At 35.1% G+C, this 11,365-nt stretch overlaps 1 protein-coding gene across 1 annotated transcript; it reads left to right on the forward strand.

Moving 5' to 3' along the window:
* Window positions 1-802: 802 nt before the first annotated feature.
* On the forward strand, window positions 803-10,769 carry LOC117342533 (protoporphyrinogen oxidase-like). Its single transcript, XM_033904712.1, has 11 exons — window positions 803-1,004; window positions 1,266-1,400; window positions 2,112-2,217; window positions 3,300-3,436; window positions 4,175-4,310; window positions 5,210-5,397; window positions 6,664-6,724; window positions 7,036-7,151; window positions 7,439-7,558; window positions 8,385-8,537; window positions 9,011-10,769. Exons 1-11 carry the CDS (start codon window positions 912-914, stop codon window positions 9,227-9,229), a joined length of 1,464 nt encoding a protein of 487 aa, XP_033760603.1. The 5' UTR covers window positions 803-911; the 3' UTR covers window positions 9,230-10,769.
* Window positions 10,770-11,365: the final 596 nt, after the last annotated feature.

Here is an 11,365-nt window from a genome sequence, read left to right on the forward strand (position 1 = left end):
AAGCAAAATGCTTAATGTTAAATACCAAATGATACATGCTAATTGCTTTATTCGAAATGCTTTCTAGACCTAAAAGACGGAAACTATCCACTTTGAAGCAAACAATGGTCGCTTTGCTTACAGCTGATCCTTTTGGTTCGATTAATGCTCAATTACAAAGGATTTCTGCATTAAAAATTCGTATAAAGAATTTCGCAAAAAGCATTAAGCATGTCGTACCGGCTTTCCATATGTTAGTTCCCGGCGCAATATATATGTATACCGCGCGGACACCCATGATTGACATGAAACATGTTCTTTCAAGTTATTTTAAATGTTGTAATGGATATCTTATAATAAGCCGTAATTCGTATAGCATATCAGAGACATATATATGTCTCTGAGCATATGCATGATTTAAATGACATACAACTGTATCCTATAGACGTAATAGCTGTGGTATCAGAAACATATATATACATGTATACATGTTTCTGGTGGTACAGTATATAGAAATGGTTTAAATGACATATCATATTCCTGGAGTGCCATCGTGAGTGCGTAATGTCTTAGAAATTAACTAAATTAATTATCTCGTGCACATGTACATGTATATATTACCTTATCGACGTATGGTTTATTTTCAGTGTCGGTTTCCGTTTGTCGGAGCTGTATAGGGAATGTATTTCCCTTTTAACTGTTTCTGTTGCTGTCATCGTTGCCGTAACAGACATGCAGTTTTATTAGAAATAAATAATGGATGCGAAGTGCGAATGTCGTGGTGCGATTTGTTTTCTGGGACGAAACGTCGTGGTACGAACCGGCTTTGGGGCGAAACGTCACGTTACCTCAGCTGTCTACCGTCTAACCACGATACCGTGTGTACTTATGTAAGCTCGTGATATTATGCTACAGAACTTTATGCTGAAACTATGGCAAGGGCAGTGGTTTTAGGAGGTGGAATAAGTGGCTTGTCCTCTGCCTTCTACGCATTACAAGAAGGGGCTCCTGCAAAATTTGCTAAGGTAATTTACCGAAATACATGTAGTTACAGTGACACCACAGGGGCATGTCTAGTTTTATATTACAAAAAATAGTCGGAAATACCTATATATGTCAATATATATAGGTATTTCCGACTATTTTTTGTAATATAAAACTAGACATGCCCCTGTGGCTGAAGTATGGGTAGCCCGGGTTACCTCTAGCCTAGTCCGAGTTTCCTCTGGCCCTGACACCATGTCTTGTGTACACATTATTATTTGTAATTTGTATTAAATTTTCAGGTAGCCCTACTCGAGGCTTCTGAACGATTCGGGGGCTGGTTACATTCTACTAAATATCAAGATGGTACTGTGTTTGATTATGGTCCCAGAAGCTTTCGTCCCGAAGCAAATCCTGGTCTGAATACAGTGGATCTTGTAAGTAAAATTAATCTTTAATTAAAATGTTTAATGATTTAATTCTTGATCAGCATGCTAGGCTAAGACTTGTTCTACTAGTATTCAAGGTTTTACACATACGTTAACAGTGTATAATACCCAAACCTAATGTGAACAATTACAACTAGGTACAATACAGTAGGTTATAGTAGATCATTGAAAATTATCAATAAAAACAAATATACTACCAAAACTTTGTTTGAATAAAGTTTAGGTCATCAAAATTGAACTTAATTGGAAATGTGTATTTTTCCCCAAGTAGTAAAATTAAGTTATAATCTTTACATTAATACAGCAGTTTTACTCTCATGATGGACCAAAGTTCTTCAAGTATTAAGTCCTGAAAGTTCTTAATTTGATCCAAAGTATAACTAATTACTGCAAAGACTCTTAAGACGTACACTATTTGGAAATGATACGTCTTTTCCTGTACATTTCAGCGTTAATTTCATTACATTTTGGCACAAACACTCATATAATCATCATTCGGACATAGATTTCATCTATAGGAATTGTGCATATTTCTGACGTCCGAAGGAAGAAATGCCCCTTTAAATGAATGTTAAATTCAACCACTTTTGGCCCCGATATACATTTATAGGTACCATGAAAAGAATGTGTGGTCACTCTATTCTACTAAAGACTTATAATTTCTTATGATGATGGCACTGCACAATATTTAATTTTCAGGCTCTAAAGCTGGGCCTACGTGATGATATTATCATTGCCGAAAAGGGTGATATACTCGACAACCGCTACATCTACAATGATCAGACACTCCAGGAACTTAAGTTTGGTAAGTACTTATGTGGTGGAACTGGCCCGGGTCGGCCATCGGCGACCAGGTAGCTCAATTAGTAGAGCATCTAGCTTGTGTTTGGGAGGTCCCGGTTTTAACCCCAGTCTGGCCGGGCATGTACCCACTCATTTTACACTTAGATTTAGGATCTTAAATAACTTGTGATTTTATGAAACGATTCTTGAAAGTTTTTACATTTTGAGAGCATTGTCATGCAAAATAGAAACATATGAATTGAAAACATATTTAAACATACTTTTTATCACCAAACTCAGAATCCTTTCATTCATGTACATGTGGAGACAGATATTTTGTTGGGCCATTTACAAATCATGACATCACATCATTGTCCAAATCATGACATCACATTGTCCATGTCATAATGTCACACCATTGTCGATATCATGACATCACATCATTGTCCAAATCATGACATCACATTGTCGATATCATAACGTCACACCATTGTCGATATCATGATGTCACATCATTGTCGATATCATGACATCACATCATTGTCGATATCATGACATCACATCATTGTCGATATCATGACATCACATCATTTCTGACTGATGAAGTCAATGAGAAATACTCTAGGGTATATTACACTAGTGACATATGCAAAATTATTACACAAGTGATTTCACTGGATGACAGGCTGATTACAGGAAAAATATTTTCAATAGCATGAACCATGCCGGTAAAATATTTGTTAAAACTAAGTCTTGTTTTGTAAAAACCATGTTTCTGACGGACAATGCTTGTATATATGGTGAATAACTGTAAAGGTTATTTCTAACATGGGTTGAATTTTCATGGTTTTACCAAAGAATTGTCTCTGCTGATGTTTTTTTCAATTGGCCTATTTTCAGTTTTATTCTCTCATCGAAAATAGCAACAACAACAAAAAAAAAAACCATTAAACATAATAATTGTTCATTAAAGTTTTTTTATTTATTGGTAGGGAAAACAAACTAGCAAAAATTTGCTAGTAGACAAAATTTTAACTGGCATTTTAATAGTTATAAAGAGTTAATTCCAAACCCTGATATCTAATTCAATTTTTTGTTTTCTAGGTATAGATAAATTGTTTAAGGTCGTTCCACCTTTGAAGAAAAGGCTGATATCATACATTATTCAGGATATTCGCGCTGCAAAGGGGACAGAAGATGAAAGTGTACATTCATTTGTGTCAAGACGTTATGGAAAAGATGTATGTATACAAAACATATTTTGTCCCTCAACTTTTTATTAAGATTATCTATGTACAGTGTAACACTTCCTTTTAATAAAGTGGGAGGGTTGGACAGTAATATTGTATTATATCATAATGACATAAAGTTCTACAGCTGATTAGAATTTTAGTGGTCATTGGTCAAGGTGTAGGCCTTAAGGTCAATCTTGACCACTTCTGAAATCAAAGATTGTGTACAAGAACCCTCAACAACTTATTTTCAAAACATGTATATCATATTCTACACCTTATTAGATAAGGTCTACTGATGATTGGTCAAAGTCAGAAGGGTCAAAGGTCAAACATTACCACTTATTATAGCTACCCTAGATACGTTTGCCATCTGAATGAGGCCATAAGTGCCAGATGTTATGATCAAAATTTGAATTTATCTAGTACCTCTATAATTCTGCAGCATTTTAAAGAGTTTTGAGATAATACCCAGATCGAGACAAATCATGCCTTTGGACCTCGTGTTATGTACTTATTTAATTCTGTTCTGGTCTTTCTCTCTGTCCAAATTGTATTTGTAACCTTGGTAATTACTAGCCATAATATATCGCCTGGCTTGAGAGGTCTTCTCTTAAGCTTACGGTAATCGGTTGAGTGTAAGACTATATATATATAGTAAGCCAGAGGTCCCAGGTTCGACCCCTAGCGGAGGCAGTGATTTAGATTTAATTAAATAGTGCTCTGTTTCATATATTTTGTTGACAGGCAGCAGATTTTTTGGCAGACCCAATGTTAAGAGGAATATATGCAGGAGATGTTAGAAAACTCAGCATAAGATCAACATTACCAAAGCTTTACGAGATGGAAAAAAGGAAACGCAGGACATTAACAACCAGCTATCGTAATTCTATTTATCATTTCTTGTGTTCTTTTATCATGGTCAGCTCATTTTATATTCTTTTTGTATTTTCTGAAAAAAGATTTTCAAAATATGCACAAGTTCATGATCCCATGTCGACAGATAGCGTACACTTTATCAAGTGTTTCTAGATAACATTGTAAAACGTTTTGATTTGCATTCCCAACAGATGGCAGCACTAACATATTGTAGGTGTGTATCGGAAGTTCAATTCAAAATTTTGGTGGGATACCTCTCAACGAAAGAATTAAATGTGTATATCTTTCATGTTTGATATAATTTTAGTTGCAGAAAAAAATCTTGGAAGTAACTTCACATAAAATGGAGATTTTAATGCCTTCAATTATTCACATTTCACGGTTTTTAATGCCAAGCATAGACCCTAGTTTCGACAATATCCCTTTCCTCAAAATTTTCCACTGGAAAGCTTTAATGATCTATAGAATGGTCTTTAACTAAGATTTTTTCCTGCTTTCCTTTAGAAACTTACACATTCTATACACTTATTTTTTGGCACATAATTCTGGTGTGCTAATTCATGCTTGCACTTATCTGTTAAAATGTAGTAATGCACTAAACTTTGATTATGCTAAAGATAGTCTTTGATGAGAATAATTGGGTGGTCGGGTGGCACAGTGGTTACACACTTGTCTTTCACCTAGGTGACCAGGGTTCGATTCCCCGATCGGACGTGAAAAGGTATGGGGGCACCTGCCTGACCATGTTGGTTTTTTATGGGTTTTCCGATTTCCTCCTACAGTAAAACCCCTCGCATGCTTCAATCCGGTCGAACAAGCTAGATTATATAAATCACAATAACTTGTTTATCAATTGTTGTAAAATAGATAAAGTTAACAATTGTGAGAAACTTTTTGTTACAGCGAAGACACCGTATGTACACAAAGCGTTACAGGATTACGTTAGTAACTGGTCCGTGTGGTCGTTAAGAGGAGGCTGTCAACAGCTGTCTGATGCTTTAGTGGGACACTTGAGCAGGCCAGAAATGCCTACAGAATTACATACAAGTAGTCCATGTACGAAACTGACGTTCAAGGATGGTGCTGCATTGGTATGTCTTGGTATCTCTTGTAGCTTACATCATTATGCTCCGACGTCGCCAAATCGCGTGTTTGATGATAGTGTTACCATATGTCTTCTATCGATGTTTACAGTCACCATCCATTGTTATGTAAAGGATACAAGTCAAAAACTGTCTGTTATGTAAAATATTGGTCCGAGTCTGAGTCACATAGCACATGTACTGTCATATCATATGGCCAGGTGAAATAACACTATTTTGATGTCATAATAAATGTGTGATGATTTTGATGTCATAATAAATGTGTGATGATTTTGATGTCATAATAAATGTGTGATGATTTTGATGTCATAATAAATGTGTGATGACATTACATGTTTGATTTGTTGGTAGAAAATTTACCGTTCGAGTCAAAATTGCCTGTCTGGGAAATTTTGAGAGTTTTTGCTAATTTTTCATATAGATACGAGTTGTGTGATAAATGGAATGTTACACTTTTGTCATTGTAGTATGGAATTTATTAAACTTCTGAGATATATTAGTATGTCACTTACCTTATGGCTCATGACTCATAAAAAAATTGAACTTGTTCATTACAATGAAATTCCACATTACAATGATACTCTTTAAAGACTCACTATTTACCAAATACCCTCGTATGGGGATAACACAAGGCTAATATAACCTCAACGGTGTTCAGTCTCTTAGCCTACTTGAATTGGTTAGTGTTATCAGAAAGTTGATATCCTGTGTCGTCGTGTCCAGAGCCCAACTCGATTTGCACTCTTCTCCTTCTAGAATATAATTTCCGGTCACTCGATTTGTAGCTCTTCTGCTTCTGGAAGATCTTCTACCTCTTCCGTCTCGAAGCTGGAAGATTTATCTTCCAAGATGGCGGCGACCATGTTTAAGTGTACGAGTGAGGAGTTTCTCTAGAGAAGGATTTATGACACATACATGTACAGGTTTGTGTCATAGTGTTTGAGAAAACTTAAAAACTTTTTTGTTTTGGGTTATGTTCTTCCGGTTTAATCGATTTACATATAACGGAATGTGGTCTTCTGAGAAAGCTTCTCTTCCGAGAAGATTGCACATCGAGTTGGGCCTGGAGCAAGTCTATACTCCCGTTTTACTCCTTGACTTGTAAGATACGCCTCCTGTATGTTGATTGAGGTAGTCACCAACCACTACAAGGTGTCCTCTTCTAAAATGACCCTGACAGTTTATGGGAGGATCAACATATCATTGGCAGCTAAAATACCTGTGACAGTAAATAATTTTTGTTTATATTGACAGGTGACCAGTGAAAAAGGGGAGATAACTACAGACCATGTTTTCAGTTCTCTATATGCTGGAGGTAAGATCTTTCTTTCTAAGGTCTCCCTTGACACTGCCTCACTTTTTGCCTTTTGTTGAGAACTCGTCCCTGTGAGGAAGGTTATAAATCTGTCCTTTGGTGGAGATTAGTTGCTGTCTGCTATACATTAACCTTTTAATTTGGCGATAGGGACTGGTTCGCCATTTGTCAGTGTAATGTCACGAGGTGGGGCTTCATAATATGATATCTTTAAACAAAGTGATTATAACATATGATGTAATGAAATGTTAGATGTGTAGTCTAAACCAGGCAATCTAAATATTCTGATTCTTAGCTTTGTATCTTTTCAGATTTAGCTAAAATTCTGCCTGAAGAACACGGTGAATTAGCTGAAGAACTAGATGGAATCCCTGCAGTGTCTGTGGTTGTTGTGAATCTCGAGTATCCAGTGGAGAGCCCAATTAAGGTAAATTGGTCTCCTAATTTTATCTTACAAAGTAACCTCAATCTATCTTAAACTGTTTGTCTCATTAAAATATGACATGGAGATGGTCATTGTAAATTTGTCATAGTAACAGTTCTAAAAAAATAAATTTATAATATCTATGAATTTGGTTGTGATGTAAGTAACACAGATTAACATGAAATCACAGCTAATGACATATAAAGTGACTAAAACTTCCAAGCTAGTAAGAACAAATCGTACAATATATAAGGAGATCTCATGGAAATATCCTCTTTTTGGATCTTCAGGGTTTTGGTCACCTTTTGCCTTCCTCTGAAGATGGACCTATACTTGGTGTGGTGTACAACTCCTGTGTATTTCCACAACAAGACAAAAAATTTTCTATGGGGAAAGTTTCTAGATTTACGGTAAGTTAAAGCGACAGTTTCAACAGCATGACTAATGTAGGGAGATGTGCTTGATGTCACAGTTAGGGGAAAATACTCCTTTGTTGGTTACAGGGAAGATACCTTTAAGGTTGAACTCAATGGCTAGAAGTCCTGCCAGTTTGAAAAAGTAAATAGGCATGTGATATAGTTATCATTTGGAAAGATTGGATCACCATTGGATGTTTGGACAAAAATACACCTTGAAAATTGGGAAAAATGCTTAAAGAGTGCTTGAATTTTGGTACGAAACATGAATTCATACATATTTGTAATGTCTACTTTGACACTTACATTTTTGGCCTTTGATGGAGCATTCATTCCAGTGAGGAAAGATTATGGGTTATGTCCCTTGGTTGAGACAAATTGCAAGTCTATATTGGTACTACCTGGTCTTGTTTCACGTTCAGCTTTAATCTGCATAACCAAACAAACTGGGTTTATGTCTGGTGGTTTCTGATGCATCACATTCTTTAGCTCGAGTTTCCTCTGGCCCTGACACCATGTCTGGTGTAGGCTACACCTAGCCTGAGTTTCCTCTGGCCCTGACACCATGTCTGGTGTAGGGCCAGAGCGCACTACTATATGAAAACGTAGAATTATCCGACACCATTTGGTGTTGCTAAGAATCTGGTATAAATACAATAAAGTCGGGAGTGACATAACACCTACCTTACAAATATGGATAAATAAGATATTTATTTACCCTAAAACACTCCTTTAGTCCCATCTAAATGTTTTATTCTTTCAGTAAAGACCCTCGCTTTATAAAATGAATGAGATATTCTAATTGACAATTTACCCACAGGTGATGCTGGGCGGAGCGTGGTATGACCAACTTCTCGAGAGATTAGACGGATCATTAAATCCAAATGGCATAGCACGACTTGCAAATGAAGTAGTTTCTGACCATCTAAATATTACTGAAAAACCTTTGAAAGTTGATGTCATTATTCAAAATGTAAGTTTTTATCCAATAATTGATTTATATAGAAATCGATCATTTCTTATCAGGGGTAATTTATCCACAAAGCCTTCAAAATGGATATTTTCATTCAAGACCAAAATTGTCAAGCTTGATATTAACCCGAAAAAACTTTCCGTATAATAGAGCCATGTTTAACATATAATCTTTATCACCCTTGTGATTAATTTTACAATTTTACATATACATGTTAAGTCGTTGATGCTTCAATCAAGTCATTGATGCTTCACTCAAGTCGGTGATGCTTCAATCAAGCCGTTGATGCTTCAATCAAGTCGTTGATGCTTCAATCAAGTCGTTGATGCTGCCATCAACTTCACATTTTTGAACTTAAAATTTCCTTCATAAATTCAAATCTTCCAGAAGATACTGCTATGAAAACAAAATGTATAGTTATTAAATATTTTTCCTTAATTTACCAGAAACTGATCTGTTTATTTATTTTCTAGGACTGCATCCCTCAGTATCTTGTAGGCCATAATGAGCGCGTTGAGAGAATTTTCAAGTACATCAAGGACAAGAACTTACCCCTGAGTTTGGTTGGTTCCTCCTATAAAGGCGTTAGTGTCAATGACTGTATATATAATTCCAAACTTGCTGTGGAAAGATTAACTGGTCTGCCTCCATATGTAGCTCCAGATATACCAAAGGCACATTTCTTACATTAAACCTGCCGGATCCTGGATCGTTGGAACAACTGTCATCAGGTATATCTCCCAAACCTCGGCCAATCTACAGATGGATGTCCCCATCAGATACCCACTGTCTATTGCTCAAGGTTACTAGTGTATCTAGCTATGGATGTTCCTTGTTTGGTGCATTTACATATCACATCTCTGAGATCGTCAGATGTCAAGGTCCTGTGAGCTCTTGCTATAGGGCTTTTTCTGCCGTGTGTCTTCCTAAATTTTACAGACCAAATAAAAGATTTGTTTCCACATTATGGTGATGATGAGGTGGAAATGTAGGGTAGTGATAAGAATGGAATTTCACTTAATTTAACCAGAGACACATATAACCAGATATTCTATTTATAGGTCTCTTATTTAAATGGATCTTTTATTGAATCTTTATGGAAATTATAGACATTTTGTATGATTTGTGGTAGATAGGTCCACAGTTTAGTGCTGAAATGAACTGTTAATTTAAATCATTGTATGTTTGTGTGTTATTTTTATAGAGAAAGAAATCTCATCAAAATATGCTGTAAGGACCCTAGTCAGACAGATAATAATATATTATCCATGCTGACTGCTTAGTGTGTTTACAACTTTGTAATGTTATGATAGGCCATTATAGAAGAGGATATGAAGGATGCTATCATTTCATTTGTGAAACAAGTCACAGTAACTAGTCAGCTGAAAAAGAATAAGATAAAGGCAATTTTTTTCTTTTTTTTTTTCAAACCAATCATTATTTATATGAACTGCTTCAAAATTCAGGAAACAACAAATTATAATAGTTCTTTGTCTGTTTCACATTAATGAACATATCCACTAATTTAATGGTTAAAAAATAATGGATATTATAGCAGAAAGGTTTGTTGGTGACGCTTTTTTTTCACACATTGTTCTTGTGAAGAATGAGGGAAATTTATTTTTATTCAACCAGGAACAATAGATGAGATGAGGGTCTTTTATGACTTAACGCAGATGAGAAAGGGTGTACATGTGAGAACCATGTTATTATTGTCTCCTGTACAAAATCATATTAGGAAGGCATTCATTGATAAAGTTTTTTTTGAAAAACTACAAACTTCTTCACAATGAAGCTTTTTAAAAATAATCGGCATAGTGCCATATTTCCATCATTAATAGACAAACGTATTGAATATAAATTACATTTGTAGGTACATGTTCAGAGTGTGATGTTTTCCGGGAAGTAACACCAGTATGTACAGCCTTTATCAATGGTGTATTGGTATATGCTTAGTTGAAGCTGGGTTGAAGCCCTGGACAATGATTTAGTATTTAATTCTGCGTGTTATTGCAAATAACATTATGATTTTGTTTTGATCACGAGATCAGGTATATGTCATACGTGTTGTATGCCCTAAAATAGAATCTGAAACATTCATCAATCAACAATCTTAAATCTTCAGAAATTGCATACAGAATTCATCTGAATGAAGGGATGTGTGTGAGTGTGCAGTTAAGATTTTATTTGTGATATCAGTATGATAAATAAAATATATTTTAAGCAAATCAATCTTTTGCTGTCATTTTATCAAGACTAAAACTGGTTGAATGTGAGCAGACTTTAAAAATGATAAGTTTAATAAAGACAGTAGTTTATTTAACATTTTAATTTACAGAAACAGCACTTTGATTGTAGTGTTATAGAAAGTTAAAATCTTGGCCAAGATGTTCAAATGGTGATTAGCTTAATCACTTGATTAGTGAAAATTTCATTTCTCATTTGTTGCAAAACCTTTGAGTATATATCATCTTTAAATTATGCCAGTTGGATGAGAATTAAGAATTACAGAATTTCATAAAATTTTGACAAGCTAGTTATACCAGAAATTATTATATCAGGTATCAGGATTTGAAAAATGTTGTTAAAATGTGATTAGCCTAATCACATTTTGAACAACTGGGCCCTGATGAGTAACGCTGCTGTGAAAAGTTTAACATCTTGCTACTCTTAATAAGAACTTACTTTGTCTTTGATTGAAGCTTAGAAGTAAAAGACTGGAAAAAAAGACATTTAAAAAGTTAAAGATTTAAGGGATTTATACAACAATTAAATTGAAGTCCTTCTGAAATCTCCTAGCATACTTGGTACTTGGCGTTCAGTTTGAA

This window comes from Pecten maximus, chromosome 14 (assembly GCF_902652985.1).
Source record: "Pecten maximus chromosome 14, xPecMax1.1, whole genome shotgun sequence".
In the NCBI taxonomy this organism is placed as follows: Eukaryota; Metazoa; Mollusca; class Bivalvia; order Pectinida; family Pectinidae; genus Pecten; species Pecten maximus.

What these genes read in the sequence shown, in the direction of transcription:
- LOC117342533 (XM_033904712.1), top strand. Translation starts at nt 912, where the DNA reads ATGGCAAGGGCAGTGGTTTTAGGAGGTGGAATAAGTGGCTTGTCCTCT. An exon ending in CAAGACGTTATGGAAAAGAT is followed by an intron (nt 3,437 to 4,174) that starts GTATGTATACAA and finishes TTTTGTTGACAG; the next exon opens with GCAGCAGATTTTTTGGCAGA. An exon ending in GGAAAGTTTCTAGATTTACG is followed by an intron (nt 7,559 to 8,384) that starts GTAAGTTAAAGC and finishes ATTTACCCACAG; the next exon opens with GTGATGCTGGGCGGAGCGTG.